The sequence below is a fragment of the Tenrec ecaudatus genome, chromosome 9 (genome assembly GCF_050624435.1).
Source record: "Tenrec ecaudatus isolate mTenEca1 chromosome 9, mTenEca1.hap1, whole genome shotgun sequence".
Classification (NCBI taxonomy): Eukaryota; Metazoa; Chordata; class Mammalia; order Afrosoricida; family Tenrecidae; genus Tenrec; species Tenrec ecaudatus.
In genome coordinates, this window is record NC_134538.1 from 72540764 (window position 1) to 72562547 (window position 21784).

General features: G+C 41.3%; 1 protein-coding gene across 1 annotated transcript in view; it reads left to right on the forward strand.

Annotated features, from left to right (window-relative positions):
• The first annotated feature begins 7076 nt into the window (after positions 1-7076).
• Positions 7077-21784, forward strand: part of LOC142456400 (putative C-mannosyltransferase DPY19L2) — a 94526-nt gene continuing 79818 nt past the window's right edge. The window contains exons 1-5 of the mRNA XM_075557550.1: positions 7077-7455; positions 13384-13408; positions 15837-15924; positions 17414-17551; positions 19392-19512. Coding sequence (XP_075413665.1) covers positions 7077-7455; positions 13384-13408; positions 15837-15924; positions 17414-17551; positions 19392-19512 — 751 coding nt within the window. The remainder of the gene's footprint in view (positions 7456-13383; positions 13409-15836; positions 15925-17413; positions 17552-19391; positions 19513-21784) is intronic.

Sequence of the window (21784 nt, forward strand, 5' to 3'; positions counted from 1 at the left end):
TTACAATGACCTTATATAAAACAGAACTCTTGCCTGCTTCAGTGCCATGGTCATAAGCATTACCGTGTTTGAGCTCCTTGTTGGATGCATTGTGTCAACCCATCTAATCGAGCATCTTCCACTTTCTTGCTGGCCCTCCAGGTTACCAAGCATGATGTCCTTCTCCAGGGACCGGAGTAAGTGAGATTAGGTTTCACCATCTTCACTTCTAAGGAGATTTCTGACATCTCCCAAGATAGATGGTTTGTTCTCTTTTGTAGGTGCATGTTGTTGATAAGGAATGTTAGGTGTTGTGTTCAATATTCATCACCAACTCCATACTTAAAAGATGACCATTCTTCATTCAGCCTTCCCTCTTTCATTGTTCATATTTCTCATACATATGAAGAAATTGAAAATACCATTGCTTCCGGTGTAGCGTAGTCATTAAAGTGACATCTTTGCTCTGTAAGACTAAAGAGCTTGGCAGCAGATTTTCCCGGTGCAATTCCTGGTTTTATTTGATTGTTATTTCCATAGGCATTGATAGTTGAGCCAACTACAATGAAATCCTTGACGGTTAAAAAAATTCTGCATTTATCATGGAGTTGCCTATTGGTCCAATTGTGAAGATTTTTGTTTTATTTATGTTGAAGTGCAATCCATACTGAAGGCTATAGTCTTTGATCTTCATCTGTGTTTCAAGTCTTCGTCACTGTCAGAAGGCATGATTACATATTATGCATATTGCAGTTTGTAATGAGTCTTCCTTCATTTGTGATGTTGTATTCTTCATAAGGTTCATATACTTTTCAGATTATTTATTCAACCTGTAGATTGAGTTAGTGAGATGAAAGGATACAATCGTGGCACAAATCTTTTATGATTTTAAATGACGCAAAATCCTCTCAGTCTATTCCAAGGACTGCCTCTTTGTCTATGTATAGTTTCCAAATAACCACACTTACATGTTTTGGAATTCCCATTCCAAATGTCATCTAATATTTGCTATAAGCATCATAATACTTTGTCCTCCTGAGTTGCCTGTGAAACCTTTGGTTTCAGTCTTTTACGTTATCATCTCTTCTGTTCCCTTTGGCTACTCTTTGATCAAGAGCAAGTTTCAGAATCCCTTCTGACATAGGTTTTAGTCATCTATTTCACTCCTGTGTTTTAATGACTCTTTGATGTTCTTTAAGTCACCCGAAAAATTTTTTTTTCTGATTTTTGGTCATTAATTTTCAATATAAAATCTATGTTTGAGAAGGTGTCAGAAATTAAGCAAGATATATCCAGGGTCATATAAGGTACCTAGCCTTGTTCGAACAAATGATACTGGGTTTATTTATTGTCTCTTTCCACACTAGTACATTTTATTTCTCTGTATTCCATCTGATTAGGTCCATATGTAGACTCATTGTGCTGATAAAGGTATTTCTAATGAATAAATCCTTGGTCTTATGGAATCCTATCATGTGATCTCGGTTGATGTTTCAATCGCCAATATTATATTTTCTGGCAACGTATTCTTCTTTGTTTCTAACTTTTGCATCCTAATCACCAGCAACTCTCGGTGCATCTTGATTTCATCATCGATCAGTTTGAGACTGCAGCAGTTTATAAGTATGCTCAGTTTCTTCATCTTTGGGGTTAGTGGCTGGCTGGTTTGCAAATTTAAATAATGTTTGTATGAACTGGTTCTTTTTGCTGTTGGAAGGAGTTCTGGTGGAATAGCAAGTTAAGTAGTAGACTCTTAACTACAAGATCCAAGGTTCAAACACACCATTTATTTGAAGATTGAGTCTTGGAAACCCTAAAGAGCAGTTCAACTCTGTCCTGTAGGGTCACCATGAGTTGGAATTGAGGAGATGGCGATGAGGCTTGTAGGTGTGTGGATATCACTGACACTATTGTACTTCAAGACAGATATTGAAATATCCTTTCTTCTTTTTTTTTTTTTTTAAGATTTTGGACTTCTCAGTTAATGCTTTGATGTTATTGATTTTAAAAAAATCATCTTATTAGGGACTCATACAATTCTTATCACAATCCATACATACATCAGTTGTGTAAAGCACATTTGTTCATTCATTGCCCTCATCATTCTCAAAACATTTGCTCTCCACCTAAGCCCTGGGCATCAGCTTCTCATTTTTTCCCCTCCCTACCTGCTCTCCCCTCCTTCATGAACCCTTGATAATTTATAAATTATTATTTTGTCATATCTTGCACTGTCTGACGTCTCCCTTCACCCAGAGGAGGTTATATGTAGATCCTTGTAATAGGTTCCCCCTTTCCAACTCACCCACCTACCTCCCAGTATCGCCATTCACACCACTGGTCATGAAGGGATCATCCGCTCTGGATTCCCTGTGTTTCCAGTTCCTAGCTGTACCAGTGTACATCCTCTGGTTTAGCTAGATTTGTAAGGTAGAATTGGGATCATGATAGTGTGTATGTGTGTGTGCGGGGAGGCATTTAGTAACTAGAGGAAAGTTGTATGCATCATCATTGCTACATCACACTCTGACTGGCTAGTTTCCTTCCCGAGACCCTTCTGTAAGGGGATGTCCAATTGCCTACAGATGGGCTTTGGGTCTCCACTCCGCACTACCCCCTTCATTCACAATGATATGATTTTTTTTTTGTTCTTATGATGCCTGATACCTGATCCCTTCGACACCTTGTGATCACACAGGCTGGTGTGCTTCTTCCATGTGGGCTTTGTTGCTTCTGAGCTAGATGGCCGTAATATCCTTTCTGCTAACAAATAAAGCAATGTTCAACTTTAATTTGTCTGAGTCAAAATGGTCAATAGCAATGAATTTCAGTTCATTAAGTCTAGAATACTAATATTCAAGTATCCCATTTCATTTTCTGATGATAAATGTGTGTTTGTAGCGGTTTGCATCATTCCACATCAGCAAAGTGGAATTGAAAACTTTACTCCACCATCTATCTGTATTATGATCTGTTCCGCACTCAGGAGGCAGCCTTCCCCAGCTGTATGCTAAGTGGCTTTCCAAGTGAGGGGCTCATCTTCCAGCAGTATAATGGACACTCCTTCCCTGCTACCCATCAGGCAGTTTTTCCTCCCCCCTTTAAAATAAAAAGTGTGCTTAGATGCTCACTTGTTAAATTTTTATTTACAGGTCATTGTTGCCATCTGCTGGGTACATGGCCTCACTGCCTTTTTGGGAAATGATTGAAATATGAAGTACTAAAAATGGATAAAATTGGTTAAATTTTAACTGCTTAAAATTTAAATTTTAAAAATTGGTTACATCGTGAGAGATATCCATTTCAAAGTTTATGAAATAAGGAGAGAATATATGTAATTATATTGAGCTGCCATGAGTTGGAATAACTCAATGGCAAAAGGCTTCATTTTAAGTATGAAATCCTCATAGAATAAATGCAGGCATCAAATCATCATAGAATAACTCTCAGATCTGCTGGTTTAGTTTTTCCATCAGAGCATGCAGCTCATGTAAGCATGTGAGTGCGATTCAGAGAACAATATGTTTAAGAAAGCATCCTTATCAGAGATGTTACCTCGGAAAAATGAAAAAAAAAAAACATGATTCTTTTCCACTGTGAGCCAAGTAATTGCCGCGTTTACCCTCTCATACATCAATCTACTCTTTCTCTTCTTTGAGGAAAAAGTTATTTACATAGCTCTTTTTTACCCCAGTTAATTCATCAAATTAGAACTCATAACTGTGTTCAATAATAGAACTAACTAGAACTCGTATCTGTGTTCAATAATAGAACTAACATAAACATAAAAACACAGTAAGAGCAATAACAAATACCATTCGCAGTTCACACTGGCAAAGGTCAATCTACTAGAGCAAGAAAAAAATCATTATTAATCACTGATTGTGCTTTAGGTGTTTTATAAACCTGCTTCATTTAATCAGATAGAACATGGATGGGAAAGTTGCCCTCCCTCACTGCCACTGAGCTGATGGTGACTCACAGCGGCCCTATAGCCCAGGGAGGACTGCCCCTGTGAGTTTCTGACACTGTCACTCCTTACCGGACTAGAAAAGAAAGCCTAATTTTTCTCCTGAGGAGCAGCTGTGGTTTCAAACTTTGAACCTTTCCATTTACGCTCCAATGTGTAATCACTAGCAGGGCTTCGACAAAGTAACTCTAGAGCTGCTAAATTACTAGCTCAAAGTCATACAGTGGTAATATCCCTCTGAGTTCTCTATGGAAAGGACATAGAACCATGCCAGAAACATACTTCATTTGGAGAGGGTTCATCTCTGTGCTTACTCCATGAGGGCCAGTATTGCAGATGGGGTTCCAGCACACACATGCACAGGTATATGCCAAACAAGGTACCATTAAACATGTCCCTGTGATCACTAGACGGCTACAGACAAATTCTCAAAATGATGCATATGTTAGGGTCGCTTTAGGGGTATTTCCCCAAAAAAAGTCCCATTAAAGAAGTAGCTTTGATTTCAGTGGGAATCTGCTGGGCTAGTTAAAGTCAAGAAAGAGAGGGCAGCTCAGAAGGTTGTGATGACCGCTGTGGGGATGGCAAGGGGGAAACTGATAGATTTTCGGAAAGAATAAGGAACCATGGCTGGGCTGATTAAAATGAAGTTTGAAGAAAATGAAAAAATATGTATTAGTGAGAAAAATTCCAGGCAATTTACACTAAGAAATCTTTTTCCCCATCACAATGTACCTGCTTATTCGGTAAAGAATAAAGTTTCCATAAAGAACAAAGGTTCACCTCCTCCCTGGGAGATGGACGGCAGAGAAGGGGGTGAAGGGAGACTACAGATAGGGCAAGATATGGCAAAATAACAATCTATAAATCATCAAGGGCTCGTGAGGGGGGGAGTGGGGAGGGAGGGAAAAAGAAAGAGGACCTGATGCAGAGGGCTTAAGTGGAGAGCAAATGCTTTGAGAGTGATTAGGGCAAAGAATGTACGGATGTGCTTTATACAGTTGATGTATGTATATGTATGGATTGTGATAAGAGTTATATGAGCCCCTAATAAATGTAAAAAAAAGAACAAAGGTTCTTTTGTTAGGAAACCTTGCCCCATCCACTCTACAGCCTGATCCTAGTCTTCAGATTACTTTGTTCCCCTCAAACTCAAAGAGCATTTAAAAGGAACACAATTTGAGTCCCTGGAGGATGCCCAGACTGCTATTTCCATGTGACATACATCAAAGGCCCAGAGGTCTTTGAGGAAAGTTCACTCACTCGCTTACTCACTGCCATCAAGTCAATTCTGACTCACAGCAACCCTGTAGGACAGAGTGGAAACGCCCCTGCAGGTTTCTGAGACTGTTTATGGCAATAGAAAGCCTCATCTCTTGCTCTTGGAGGAGCTGGTGGTTTCAAACTGCTGACCTTGTAGTTAACCCAGAAATACATCACTTTCAGACATGTAGAGAACTAGATGGATATGTCCAGAAACAATAGCTTCACATCCGAATGTTTTTGTTTAGTAAAGATTCCTAGGACACCCTGACTTTCTCGTATGTATCTCAACCATATACCCTGCTTCTTTTTCCTTTAATGCCCATTGTGATTACTTCATTGTATTACCATTCATTGAAAAGATGGCATTAATGTGTCTAGTTTTCTATTAGGAGATTTTCCATGGTTTATTGTTTGATACTGAGGTTATTCCTAAAATTTTCAGATATAAATAATAGTAAGTGAACATACTTACAAAAGGATTATTATTTTAAATGACAAAAGTGACTAGGTTTGTAATCCTAAGGGCCAGACCAAGGGTAAGGGCATGTTTCAGGAAATGTTTTGACTTTGCATATTCATACAAGAATTTTTGTCTTAGCAACCACCTATTTTCAATTCAGTATTGGATGGATGAAATGTATTGTTAAGACTTAGTCAGGTCACTTACTCGCTGAGCCTCAGTTTCTAAATCTGTACATTGTGTGAATGAAATGAGAAAGCATCTTAAACAAAAAATCCAGTCCCAGGGATTGTAGTGTATGTCCCTTTATGGAAAGCTGGCACAACAACAAATTAACAATGAACGACACACATCCACTGCCATCCAGTTGATTCCGAGTCTTACTGACCCAATCTCTCTGTACAGATCTCTGAGGCCGTAAATGTTTGCTGGAGCAGATGGCCCTGGGCTTCTCTGACGAGTGGCTGGTGTGTTTGAACCACTGACTTTGCAGGTAGCAGGTCAGAGCTTTCCCCAACAGCGCCCTTTATTAACAATAACCGTTGCTAAATAAGTGGCAAGATGAAAGGCAGTCAATAAATGCCTTAGAGCTTGGTCGAACAGGGCGTTAAGTGGGGATGGAGAAAAGTGCTATGCTTGCAAGGTGATAGAAACCGGATGGAAGGAGGGGCTAGCTTTTCAGTATGGATATATTGGTTAGAAGTCCCATGCTTTGGCTCTCATTGGAACGACTGCAATGGAGGCTACAGGTCTGGGAAAGTGAAGATGGGAGCGCGCTTCTCTATCCCTCTTTTCCAGCCACGCCAGCCGGGGGCGAACCCGACGGGCAACTCCCAGAAAGGAACTGAGCTTCGCGGCTGGACAGACAGCTCGCAGACAGCCCTGAGCCCAGTCAGCAGTCGGGTGGGGAGGTTCACGCAGGGGGTGGGGCCCAGAGCGCCGGGAGGCGGGGCGCGCCGGGAGGCGGGGCGCGCCGGGAGGCGGGGCGCGCCGGGAGGCGGGGCGCGCCGGGAGGCGGGGCGCGCCGGGAGGCGGGGCGCGCCGGGAGGCGGGGCGCGCCGGGAGGCGGGGCGCGCCGGGAGGCGGGGCGCGCCGGGAGCCGGGGCGCGCCGGGAGGCGGGGCGCGACGGGAGGCGGGGCGCGACGGGAGGCGGGGCGCGACGGGAGGCGGGGCGCGACGGGAGGCGGGGCGCGACGGGAGGCGGGGCGCGTGGGCGTCGCCGCACGCCACGCCTCCCACGACGTTTTGCCGTCGCCTTGACGACCGGGGCGCCCGCAACGGCGGCGGGGAGGAGTCGTTGAGGCTTGGAGCGGAGCCTAGCTACTCCAGACCTCGCCCGAGCTCGGCTGGGCTGGCCCCGGAGAGTGCCCCAGCGCCGCCCGCACAGGGACTATGAGAAAATGGTGGGGCCAACGAGGAGCAAACTCAGGGAAGCGGCTTCCTCGCCGCCTCAGTCCCGCTCTAGGCGGAGGCGCAGGGCCACAGGGGCTGGGGAGCCGGAGCTGGAGGAGGAGCAGCCGCCGGCGCAGTTGGAAAAGCAGGCGCGGCCGCGGCAGCCTTCGCCCATAGGCGGCGGGAGCCTGCTAGGGGGAGCTCGGAGGTACCTGGCGCGGAGGACCCGAACGCTCCACCCCTCCCACTACTTGCACCTGGATGGGAGCGCCAAGTCCGTGCTCCTCCGCCGCTTGCAGTTCTTCCGATATGCTCTGAATCATCTCCGCGAAAGCGTGCTTATACTGCACACGCAAAAGTTCTCCAACAGAGTCAACCTGGGCATAGGTGAGCAGAGGGGCAGGAGGAGGCCCCTGGCAAAAAGCCCCTGCGGCGCGCGGGCGTCAGACGCCCTCCCACCTGAGCACCTCGGGTCACTGCCGAGTCTGAGCTCCGGATGATCGCAGGCAACACATCCCAAACCCCTTAGTCCTTGTTTTAAAGTTTTTGCTGGTTTTCCAGGCGTATTTGTCACCCCTATGTCATTCATCTGCAAGGAGCCCAGGTGGCAGTAGTGGATTATGCATTGGGCTGCTAATCACAAAGTCAGCAGATCGAAACCACCTGGTGTTCTGCCAGAGGGAGATGAGGCTTTCTACTTACTTCATCTTGGAAACTCACGGGGACAGTTCTACTCTGCCCTGTAGGATCGCTCTGAGTCCACTCGATGGTAGTGAGTTTGCTGTTCGAGTTTGTCATCAGCAAAAGACATCTTAAGGCAGCCACTTATCACAGTGTTTCATGTTTCGCTGTCCTATAAGCTAAAAGAAGTACTTTTTAAAATTAATGCCAAAATACATCGCGTGTTTTTATCCATGCCTTCCCACATTACTATGGAGTTTCAGTGCCTAAACTTGGGAGAGTGAGCTTCCTTATTGCCTGTAAGATTTGTCTTCCTCCATTTACGCCCCTTGCGTTCTATATTCTAGAAAGTAACTTAAAATTTGCTACAGTTCCAAGAAAATTATTTTGGGCCCTGTCCACCTTTAGACTGTCTGGCTACTGCAATAAATTGATGCATGGATAAATGTCCCCTAACCTAAATTATAAAGAGTCCTGGTTGGGTAGTGGGTTATGAGTTGACTTGCTTAGTACAAGGTTAGCAGCTCCATGGGGGAAAGACTGTCTCTCTTCTAATGATTTAAAGCCTCTGAAACCCACAAGGGCAGTTCTAGCCTGCTCGATAGGGTCACTATGAATCGGAATCAACTCAGTGAGTTAATCTAAGCTATTGTCATTTCTCTTCCACCATAGCTTGATTGCTGATGTTAAAATAGAATGAGTTCTCACGCTTGGAGTGTTAAGAATATTTGAGGAATAGCAGATGGGAGTGCATATTTAGTGACGATCAGATATCTAATTACCCCATCAGGTACATGCCACATCCAGAACCATCCTGCCTTGGAAATCAGTCTGTTTAGTCATCCCAAACACAAGTTCCAGTTCACTCGTGCCAGGCACATTGAAGGCACTCAGTGCATATTGGATGCAATAACGGTTTATTTTATTAAGTGCTATAGGAGTTAAGTGACAGTTCTTATACAGACACACACACACAACTAAAACTAAACTCATAGCCACTTAGTTGGTTCCAATTTACAGAGTGATCCTATAGGCTAGATTAGAACTGTCACTATGGGAAGGAGTCCTGGTGACATCAATGGTTACGAGTTGGGCTGTGATTCACCTGGTCTGCAGGTTGAGACCCACAGCAGCTCTTCAGACTCAGAAACCCATGGAAGAGGGTCACTGAGGCAGCATTGACTTGATGGTAAAGCCTTATCTTTTGCCCTCAGAATGGCTGGTGGGTTTGAATCACTGACCTGGCCATTAGCAACCCAATGCCTAATCCACAGCACCATCAAAGTGCCTTATACGTTAAATGAGCATTAGAGCAGGTGGGTTGGATGTGAATTCTGACTAATACTAAGAGATTGCACGTGTGCAGTCAGGAACGAGAAATACTAGAGGCTAGTAAAGCTGCATGGCCAGAGTCAAAGAAACAAGATTGCAGAGCTAGGTCTAAAGAAAGGCCACAGACAGGAGAGGAAGTCAGAAGACGAAAAGGTTGATTGGGAGAGTATAGGAAGACTACTAGCTCAGGTAGGACCTTTGAGCTTTATTCTGTACGAAATTAGGAATGCCTCTGGATTTCTTTTTAATTAATTGAAATTCACACAACAGAACCATTTTAAAGCGAGCAATTTAGTACGTTCACACATTGACCCTGGGTGAGATCAACAGAGAATGACGTGTGCTTCAGAAAAAGTTGACTTAGTAGGCAGCGTAAGAATGGAGTGAGAACGGAAACAGCAGTCATAGTAGGACATTAAAAAATATCATTTTATTGGGGGCTCTTACACCTCATAACATTCCATATGTCAGTTGTATCAAGCATATTTGTACATATGTTGCCATCATTTTCTTTTTTTAATCATTTTATTGGGGCGCATACAACTCTTATCACAATCCATACACAATTCATTGTGTCAAGCACATTTGTACATTTGTTTCCCTCATCCTCAAAACATTTGCTTTCTACTTGAGCCCTTGGTGTCAGCTCCTCATGTTTCCCCTCCCTCCCCGCAGTGGGCTTATGGTAAATACCTTTAAAGATGGTCTAGTAGGCTGTGGGGTACGTTCGGCCATTGCTCAGAGAGAGGGGGGGTAGTTTAGGATCAAATATTACAGCTTTGGGAATTATCCACATAGAAATGATAGTTGAAACTAAGATTGAGTGAAATCTTACAGCCAATGGATCTCAATGTGAGCAAAGGCTCGATACTTTGGGGAAATATTCAAATTTACATGTAACATGAGAAGAAAATGAGAGACCAGATTAGCATGCAAAAGTGGAATCGTTAGCAGGATAGAAGTACTGGGAGAATCCTGTTTGATAGAAAGCTGAGAGAGAAACGCACGGCTAAGAATCTAGTCAGAGGCTACAGAGAAATTGGGAAGTGTAAACAGAAAAAAAGCATTGAACTTGATAAGTCAAAGGTCTTTAGTCTTTCAGCAGAGCTAGCGTTAACTCTGCTATCAAGTCGATTCTGATTCATAGCGACTATAAGACAGGGTAACGACTGTGTGGGTTTCTGAGACTATCTCTTTACAGGAGTAGAACGTCTCATCTTTCTTCCTTGAGCTATAGGTAAGGGTGATGGAAAATTTTAAGACAAGTTCATGATGATGGGTGACCAACGTGTACATATGAAAACTAGAGATTGCAAATGTCTTGTTATCTACACATCACCAAAATATACTAATAAAAAATTATAGGAACTTAGGAAGGGAGGTTGGCCAAGAGTCTTGGGAATGAATGGAGAAGGAGCTAGAAATACAAAAAGAGACACAGCACATGTGTGGCCAAGGAGGTGGGAGAGAGAATCTCGTAGTTTAAAGGATGTTATGTCATGAGTTGAGGCTGAGGAGAATTGTAAGTCAAATGGAAAGATCAAGAGGGAGAGGGGGATATTGAGGTTGTAAGAGAAAACATAGTGGATGGAGCAGTCTTGGAATATCCAAAGGGATGAAATGAACAGCACACATTTGAGAAGGTAAGGGTAGGAAAGAGGAGAGCTACTTCCTCTTCAGAGATGGTCAAGAATAGACAAGCACAGGTGACTGAAGAGAAATGCTCAGAGAATCATGCAGTGGAGGTAGTTGGTAGTCTCATGTCAAACATGACCTTTGTTTCCATAAACCACTAAAGCCAGGTCGTTAGAGCTGGTAGAACGAGGATTCAGATGCTCAAGAGGCATGCTTTGCTTTTCCCTTCCAAAGAGGGGGTGCCGAGCACTTCATGCGTTCAGAATATTGGCATCATTGCACCTTAGCACTTTTTCAGAGGAAGCAGATGGGTGTGGACTGTGGAGTGGGGGAGGGAGATGAGAGAGACAAAGTTCTGAGGCTTTTTGAAAAGCCTGATTGATTTGTAGGACAGCTGATCTTTGAATTTTCCTTAGATAGAATTTTTACAACCTTATGCCAGAATATGTGACAAATATGGATGGGTTTAGATGTTGTTGTTGTTAGGTGCCGTTGCATAGTAGGCTTGGATAGCCAGTCGATAAAAGAACAACCAAGGACAGTCTCTGCCTCAGAGTTAATGTAGTCTGTCTCGTTAGACGGGTATCCACTTCAAGTGGAGAGAGAAGGTAGACGTCTTAATTTCATGGTGGTTCAAGGCATTTTACATAGAGAGTTAATAGATATAGTGAATACGGCTTAAAATGGGTCAGCAATTATTTTCTGTTAAGAGCCACTTAGTAAATATGATTTCATGCTTTCTAGGCTATATACAGTCTCGTTTGCATGTTTTCTTTATTATCTCCTTTTCCGTTTCTTCCTCTTTGTCTCCTCTTCCTCCTCCTTTCTCTCCTCTCCTCCCCTCCCCTCTCCTCTCCTTTTCTCTTCTCTCACTCTGCCTAGTGGTCATGGGTTGGGCTACCCAGGTCAGCTATTCAAAATCAGTAGCTGCTCTGAGGGAGGGAGGACAAGGCTTTCTACTTCTGTCCAGAGTTGAAGTCTCTGACACCCACAGGGTCTCTTCTCCTCTGCCCTGTAGGGTTGTGAGTGAATTGGGATCAACTTGAAGGCAGTGAGTTTGAGTTCTGAGAGTTAAAAAAATATGAAAACCACACTCAGCTTGTAGAGTGGACCCAAACAGACCACAGGCTGCAGTTTTCGGACCCTAATCTATAACTTCCGAGAAGTACTACAGAGCAGTAGGAAAGTGCCCATAGTAGTTGCGAATATTTGTGGGAAAGTTGTGGAAGCATGAGTAGACATTTTTCTCATTACAGTGTTTTCCGAAAATTATTTCTATGCTGAATTTACATTGATTTTATTATCCAAGTTGAGTAATTTTTAACTTTTTAAGAGGGCAGTACTGACAATTTGTAAAATAAGTTACTATGGAGATTTGGGACAGCTGTTAAAAAAATACCAGTATGTAACCATGGGAGGGAAGCCGGACTTGTGGGCATAGCAGGTGAAGACCTCCACAAATCCACTCCTCTGTAAAACAGAAGAGGCACCTGAAAATGTATAAAAATCAATTTTCTCACAAAGTGGAATCAACCAAAAGTGTACAACCATCTAAGGAACCCTTAGAATCTGTTAAACAAACAAAGAAACAAAAGCAAAAAACAGCCAGTTTCCTTGGAGGCCCCGCCCCCTCTAACCACCCGTGAATGTGCTCCAGAGTCTTGGGTGTCTGGGTTTTCCCCAGGTGACTCGCCGAGCCATTTGTCTGAAGCCTCTGGGTGAACGGAAACCTCCATCCTGCTAGTTAGCAGCTAAGACTATTAACCATTTGCACCATTCAAAGACTCCCAGCCTCTGTAAGAAAAGTATTTTGTGGCATTTTAACTTGACCAATTCATCCCACTCTCCAACTCCATTAATAAAATAAAAAATATATATACCGTCTTTGGATCTGTTCTGACTCATAGCAACACTAAAAGGACAGAGTGCAGGTGCCCCTCTGGTGCCCATGGCTGAAATCTTCAAGAAAACCAGCAGACTTAACTGCCTTTTGTGGAGCAGCTGGTGGGTTAAAACCACCAACTTTTCAGTTAACAGCCAAGTGCATTAACCCCTGTGCCACCAGGGCTCCACTTTCAGCTCCATCCCTAACTAATACCAAACCCACTGCCATCGAGTCAATGCTGATGCATAGCGACCCTTTCTAGAGTTTCTGAGATGCTAAATCTTTACTGGAGCTCATAGCTTCATTTTCAACTCTTTTTTAGTAAATCAATGCCTAACCCAGAAAAGCAGCAACCCCTTAGTCACCAGAGGGGACAGATTTGGTTAACTGTCTCAAAAAGCTCTGGCCAAGGTTACTGTTGCCGCTTGACCTGTCTCACAGCTAGCTCCCTGACAGAGCCTCATTCACAGGGACCTGGAGTGGTTGGCAACAATAACTCCAGATGCAGCTCCTCAGTGACGTCTTTCCTATCTTTCCTCTGGCTCCTCATAGTCTCCTTCCAGAGGTAAGCATTATTAACCATGTGGCTGATGTCTATCTGGAATGTTGTCTTTGCGATATAGACAGTATAGACAGGTTGCTAGCAATCTTGCCTGAATGTGCATGTTCTAGAGAATTTGAGGGATTAGGCAATTTAAGGAACTATCTTTGGAATAAGCGTTTAAAAGGTTATTTTAGATAATAAAGCAGCTTTTAATATCTCTTTTGTTTTCTTTTTCCAGCTATCTTTGTGGGATTTTTACACTGGTAAGATTTTGCTTCAGTTTAAAATAAATAGCATTTAGATTAAAATTTGTCATCAGTGTTTGCTTACAATAAAATACTGTTCCCTGTTACAAAATATCTATGTACCTATTTACACATATAGTTTTTCACATTTATTTTAATGTTTTAATCGTCTCTTTTAGTGAAAGTTTTCCTAACTAATTAAGTTCCCGTGTAACAGTTTTTTTATATATTGTTCAAGGCGCCCCAGTGGCTTAGTGGATTGTGCTTTGGGCTGCTCACCGCACGGTCAGCATTGGAGACCCACAGCTGCTCTTCAAGGGAAAGCTGGGGTGTTCTACTCCCATAACGAGTTACAGGCTCAGACACACGCAGGGGCCATGCTGCCCTGTCAGTAGGGTTGCTACCAGTCAGTGTGGACGTGATGGTAGTGAGTTTGGTACACACATTGTTCAGCGACACTGGTTACATTTTTCACAGCGTGTCCCCATGCTCACTGTTTTCATTCTGGCTGTCTGTTTCCGTTAATGTAACCTCCTAACTCTCTACCCCCTCCTTACTTAGTCTCTTATCTTTGATTTAGAGTAAATCGCCAATGATCTTGTATAGCTGATATAAATGCAAATATTACTCTTTATAGATTTCCTATGTATAATAGCATTTACAAGACAGACACATTATCTGAATAGTGTATTTGTCTCCTCATAGTAAATATTATTCTCAAAATAGTGTATTAGTATCAATTAAAATATTTTTGCTTGACCAAAAGGACCTACTACTCCGTTTCTGTAAATGCCCAGCTTTTTTAGTGTGTTTCACATGTTTTTTTTGTCTCAAAAACAGCCTGATTTTATATTAACTATGTTGTTGATGTCCTAAATTTATAGCTAACATTTTGCTAACACGTCGATTGAAAATCAGACAGACATGAAGATAAAGACTCTGAAATAGTAACGCAGAACTAAATGACTGACTGTTTCAAGTTTGTAAGCACACATACTTTATTTTATGTGAGACGTGTTTATAAAAACAATACTTTCCTCTCTGCCATTTTCACTTCTAAGTGAGTTTTGGGATCTCTATTCTTGGGAAGTATGTAATTGCCCCTCACGGTGCTGCACTGGCTCCTTGACTTGCAGGGACTTTTTTTATTTTAGCCCAAGATTATAATGCTAGGAAGCATTTACTACACCTATTGGTGTCCCAGGAGTCCTGGACATAGTGGTTATACATTTGTCTGTAACTACAAGGTAAGCAGTTCTAACCCACCAGCTGTTCTGTGGAAGAAAGATGAGGTTTTGTAGTCTCATAAACACTTTGCAGTTTCAGAAACCCACAGGAGGCAGTTCTGCTCTGTCCTACATAGTCACTGTGGACATCAGGTTGGATCCACTTGAAGGCAATGAGTTTGGTTTGGGTTTTATTGGTTATCTTCTAAAAGAATCTACTTCTGTAAAGTCGATGGTAACTTATGGCAAACTGATAGGACAGGATAGAACTGCTCCTGTGGGTTTCCAAGACTGTAACTGTTTATGAAAGTGGAAAGCCTTTTCTTTCTTCTGCAGAGCTACTAGCAACTTTGAGCTGCTGAGCCTGCACTTAGCAGCTCAATGCATAACCACCGTGCCGTTAGGAGTGTATGTGTATCTTGCATGTGAGTGAACCCTGCTGACAAGCCAGCTTGGTAAATAGAATTTTGCTTTATTTTCTAACCCATTAGATTAAGAATAGCATGGTTGCTGACTGAATTCATTTTTCTTATCTCATATGTTCTTATTTTTAACTGCCTGCCGCTTGAGCTGCACTGCTATCTCGACTTGGCATCCTTTGTTCCTTGGCATTTGACTGTTGACCGCATTATGTGATCTCATACTTACTCAAAATTGCCTTAATATGGAATAACTTTACTAAAAATATACAAACTATAGTCTTTAAATTAAAAAACTAGTTAGAGCACTGATTTTCAGGCCTGGAACATTAGAATCACTTGTAAAACATAAAAAGCAAAGGAACAAACAAAAATCTGACTCAGAAGTCTGAGGAGGGAGGTGGGGTGGAGAAAGCCATGGGAAACTTAAGGTACTTGGTCATGATGGAGAACAGAAGAACTACAGAATTTCAGAGGTGTGTGACACTGGGTTACAAATGCCTAGCAATGTCCAGTAGAACTCACTGCCATTGAGTCAATGCTGACTTACAGCGATCCTGTCGGACAGGGTGGAACTGCTACCATGGACTTCCCAGACTGTAACTCTTTACAGCAGTGGAAAACCTGTCTTCCTCCAGAAAAATATATACATAGTTGAAATTTTTAAATGATCTCAATATTTGTTATAAGAATATATTGTTTATTTTCATGGCTTCTCTATTTTGCTTATCTGTACCTAAATTCTTTTCATATCAGCTGTGAAACCTGCTTTTGTAATGTAGTATTCCATCTTTTTTCTAGGATGCATTTAATAACACTTTTTGAAAACGATCGCCACTTTTCTCACCTCTCATCTTTGGAAAGAGAGATGACTTTTCGCACTGAAATGGTTAAGTTCTTTCTTTAAATGAACTGATGTGTATTTCACCAATAGTATTATTAGCTAGAATTTTATTGGGAATAGAAATTATATGGTGGGGGGAGACCTATTCTGTTTCTCCTGTGATAGCTTAGGTGTATTATTTAAATGTAAAAGTGGGGGTATTGTTATTTTGCTTGTCTCATTATTTGCCTCCTTTCTTAATGTAGACTTCTTTTCATCATAACAAAGATCAAATGTAATAGCTGAGGAACAGCTCAGCTGGGGAAGGTAGCATTAAACAAGTGATCAAATGTGAATAGAAATTGCCTTCTTAACGTAGGCATCAAGAGATCTTGTGCTTTCCTTACCCCTTTAAATTGTCTTTAGTTCTCTTTTGATTTCAAAATACTCTCCTTTAAGAGCTTATTTTAATGTAATTTATTTAATATATGTCTTCCTTAATTTTTAAAAAACCCTATTCTTAAAAAAATCATTTTATTAGGGGCTCTTCCAGCTCTTCTAACATTCCATGTGTCATTTGTATCAAGCACATTTGTACATAGGTTTCCATGGTCATTTTCCATACATTTTCTTTCTGCTTGAACCCTTGGTATCAGTCTTGAAAACCCTAAAGAGCAGTTGTACTCTGTCCTGTCGGGTCACTATGAGTTGGAATTGAAGAGATGGTGATGGGATTTGTAGGTGTGTGGATATCACTGACACTATTGTACTTCAAGACAGATATTGAAATATTCTTTATGCTAATGAATACAGCAAGGTTCATCTTTAATCTGTCATCCTCAATGTAATAGACCATATGATTGTCTAAGTCACAATGGTCAATCGCAATGAGTTTCAGTTCATTAAGTCTAGGATACCAATATTCAAATATTCCATTTTCATTTTAAAAATCATTTTATTGGGGCATCTTACAGCTCTTATCACAATCCATATTTCCATCCATTGTGTCAAGCACACTTGTACATATGCAGCCATCATCATTTTCAAAACATTTTCTTTCTACTTGTGCCCTTGGTATCAGCTCATTTCCCCCCTCCCCCATCCTCCCTTCCTCATGAACCCTTGATAATTTATCAACTTTTTTTTTCATGTCTTAAACCAACCACTGTCTCCCATCACCCACTTTTTTGTTGTTTGTTCCCCTGGGAGGGGGTAATATGTCAATCATTGTGATTGGTTCCCCTTTTCTTCTCCCACCTTCCTCAACCTCCTGGTATCACTACTCTGAGGGGTTTATCTGTCCTGGATTCCCTGTGTTGGGAGCTCCTTATCTGTACCAGTGCACGTGCTCTAGTCTAGCCTGATTTGAAAGGTAGAATTAGGGCCATGATAGTTGGGGGGAGGAAGCATTAGAAAATGTCCTTAGAATATAATCATGAGGAGTAATTGGGACACATTATTAATGACTTTTGCTTCTATCATAAATTGTTCTAGAGGATTTGTAGAGCTAAATATCTTCAGGTTTTACTTACTTTAATAATGTGTGCCTTTTTAGGGGCTTTATTATTCCTACTTCAAGACCATTATTGAAGCACCATCATTTTTGAAAGGACTTTGGATGATTATGAATGACAGGCTCACTGAATATCCCCTGGTAATTAATACAATAAAACGCTTCCATCTTTATCCAGAGGTGAGCAATATTTTGAGGCAAATACTGTTTGCATGCTGATGGCTGTTTTATTGTTAGATAGAAATAGTAAGTAAGAACAATTATATTTGAAAAAGAATAGGAGCTTTTAGATTTATTGTATATGTCTTTGTAGTTAGTATCCAAAGTTCTAAAACGTAGTTCTCAGAGACTGCTCCTGTGAACTCAAAGCATGAAGTCACGGTATGGGAATGATGAAGGAACCCTGCGGTACCTCGGTTAAGTGCTCCGTGGTTGCCAGCAGGTGGGTGCGTCAGAGCTCGCTAGCAGCTTGGGGGGGGGCGGGGGGGGGAGAGCTGGAAGTCTGCTTCCATCGAGATCGCAGTCTACTAGGGAGTGCTGCTCTGTCACGTGTGGTCATTGTGAGCTGGGACAGACTCAGCCGCACCCAGAAAAAAATAACAACATGGATAGAGAAGTGGTGGGAGCTAAGAAGGTTTCTAAGTAGGGATGGTCTGTAGGTTTGGGAGACTGGTACAGGTGGACAAAATTTGAAAAATGGTCTTTCACATTAAACTTACTAAAAAGCTATCATAATGGGCATTCTAGTTCATTTCTAGCATGTCTTCTACTCTAAATGATTAATCCAGAATGAGAGCCAGCATCTCATTGGCCGAATCCGGCACAGCTTTACCATTCCTGTATGTGCCTGTCGATGGCTGCTTTCATGCTCCAGTGGCTGAACTGAGGTGCAGCAGGAACACTAAACTATTTACTGACCAGAAAATACTTACAACCCTTGATCTAAGCTAATCATGGTAACTCTATTCCTCTTGTTAGTAATTGGTGCAGGACTCGCCAGATTGTTCTCTTCTGTTTAATGAGCAATGAAGAGAAGTTGACTAGATGTTTCATGGAGAAATTTCCATGCTCTCAAAAGAAAGCCACAGGCATAAATGGTTTGCTTCTTCCTCTGGGTATTTTCAGACCTGCATATAATTCCCGAAATTGTGTTTACCCTTGAGGTTGTGCATGAGTCCACACCATGTGGGGTTGAAGGGGAAGATGGAAATGACCTCATATGACTTTGGGACACCTTTAGGGTAGTGATTGAACTGTGTTGGGTGCCTGCCTACTTCTGGGCATGTTTCCATTAAGTGAGATAATGCAAAATCTTATTGTTGACCTCTTTTTGAGGCAGATTTTTGTTACTAAGCAGTGTCAACATGTTGTACGACAGAGTAGTTATGTGTTTTATATGCTAGGAAGATGACAAGAAAGACCATCACCGAAATATGGAAATTTTTAGGCTGCTCTGATTTCTTTTCCTTTTCAGTTTTTCTAGACATAAATATTTTGTTTCTAATTTTTTATGTCTGCATTTCCCCCCTGTCTTTAAACTGCTTAAAGTGGCTGGAAGATTCAGAAGAATTAAGTCTTTTGCATGATCAACTCCATATACAATTGTTTATGTATACTTTAGACTATAAAGAAAATAAAGTTAAGTAAATAAATTAGTAATTATGAAATGTTTTTTGTATATATTTGAATTTTACTCTTTAGTCACCATATTTATATACTTTATACCGTATATTTATTGCTAATATTATTTCTGTTATAGGATTATTACAAGAGAATATAAGATGTTGATTGTAACATCTATTATTATAGACTTTAATTGCTCAATAATAGTCATCTTTGGTTTATAATGTGTTACGTATGTGGCATTTAAAAATGACTACTTCTTATGTGAGATAATTTAAATGAACTTGTCAAAATTTATAATATCAAAGGCCACCATCACAACTGCTATTTTTAAGAATGTTACTACGAAGAATATTTCTTTTTCTACATTATCTTTTCACATTTCTGACTTTCATAGGTGATCATAGCTAGCTGTTACCGGGTACTCGTGGGAACAATGGACTTATTTGGGCTAGAAACTAAGACCTGCTGGAATGTCACCCGCATGGAGCCCCTTGATGAAATTCAAAGCTGTGAAGGCATGTTCCCTCTGAAAATGTTCTGTATTCTCATTCATGCTTTCTTAAATATTTCATAATATTAGTACTCATTTTAAGAATTTCTATAAACCACTGTGGTCGATTAAAATACCTTTGAGCATATTTATATAACAGCATTTTATCCTTCAGAGAAATTTTCTGAGAAGGTTATGCTATTCCTAATTGGAATACTAATTTAGAATTTTTTTCCAACAGCTTTATTTGCCGTGTACTTTACATATCACACAACTCAGCAGTTCAGTCATTCAGTCATATCAAGGAGAATTGTACAATCATCACCACATCACTTCTGTAGCATTTCTCCCCTCCAGGGTTAAATCGCCTTTAAAATGAGTTGTGGAATTCCAATCCTTTCTAGTGCCCCCTCCTCCCTCCAGCCTTCATTATTTACTCCTGAAATCCCCTTTCCCTCCCTAGCACCCACTCCTATCTCTGCATTCCCTATAACCCCTTGTATCAGTTACTGTCATTGTACATCTACTCCTCCTGTGCTTCACGGCTGGGAAACCCAAATTTTGAGTATTAATACACCTCCTCGCTGTAAGGGAACCCTCAATAGAAAATTGTCTCCATTTGCAGAATGATGAGATTAATAAAACTGGGTTGCATAGGTAAATTCAATATTATAATGAAATGTGTGAAGACCTACACTTAGAAAACCAAAGGGAAGAACACACTCAGTATGTCTGAAATGGAAAGAACTCAAGAAAAAGTTCAAGCCTTGAGTTGCATTATGAAAGAGTCTGTGGGCAAAATATTGAATGATGCGAGAAGATGAACGAATACACTGGGTCAGTGTGCCTAAAAGAAGTAACCGACCTTCAACCATACCAGGATGTAGCATTTGAGCAAGAACCAATGGTGCTGAAAGAAGTTCAAGTTTCACTGAAAGCATGAGCCAAAAACAAGGCTCCAAGAATGAATGGAATCCAATGGAAATGTTTCAACAAGCTGATGAAGCACGGGGCGCACTCATTTGTCTATGCTAGAAAATTTGCAAGACAGCTACTTGAATAACTGAATACAAGAGAACACTATTGGTACCCATTCCAAAGAAAAGTGACCCAAAAGAATACTCAATATCATTGATCATATCAATATCATTGATATGACATGCAAGTAAAATTTTGTTGCAAATCACCCAACAGCAGTTGAAAACAGTACATTGACCGGGCTCGGTCAGAGGTTCAGGCTGGATTCAGAAGAGGACATGGAATAGGGATATAATTGCTAATAGGAGATAGATCTTGGCTTAAAGCTGAGAATACCAGAAAGATGTTTGTTTGTGTTTTATTGACTGTGGGGATGATAACAAGCTGTGGACAGCCTTGAGAAAAGTAGGGATTTCAGATTATTGCATTGTGCTCAAGCAGAACTTGTACGTAGATTCCAGGCAGTTGTGCAAACAGAGCAAAGGAACACTGCATGTTTTAAAATCAGGAAAGTTGTGGGTCAGGGTTGTACCCTATCACCATATTTATTCAATGTGTATGCGAGACTAATTAAAGAAGCTGGATTATATGAAGAACGCAGCATCAAGACTGGAGGAAGGGTTATTAACAACCTATGACATGCAGATGACACAACCTTGCCTGCTGCAAGTAAGGAGGACTAGAAGCACTTGCTGATGCAGATCAAGGATGGCAGCCTTCAGTATGGAATGTAGATCCATGTAAAGAAAACCCAAATTCGCACAACTGTCCCAATATATAATAAATGAAGAAAAGATTGAGATTGAAGTTATCAAGGATTTTGTCTTGCTTAGATTCACAATCAATGCTTCTGGAAGCAGCAGTCAAGCAATCAGCAATGCATCCCATTGGATAAATCTGCACAAAGCCTCTCCCCCTCCCCAATAATTTTATTGAGATATAATTCACATATCATACACTTTCATAGTTCAGTCTTATGTAAAAAGAGTTGTGTATACATCACCACAATCAGCTCTAGCGAATCCTCTTCCCTCCCATATTCATTATCGACTCTTCAGTTCCCCTCAACCTCTCCCACCCCATATTCCCAGACTAGCTATTACATCAGTTATTGACTCTTTGACTGCCTCTTCTGCGCATCACAAACCGGGAAACATACAAAAAAGGGAAGAAAGGAAAAACCACCTGCAGTATTAAAATAAGCCAGAGGAAAAGAGATCTGTGAAAGATCAAGCAAGAAATATTTAAGGCGAGAACAAATCCAGCCTGGGTCAAGAGAGAGAGATCAAATGACCAGTTATCTTATACCGTAGTTCCAT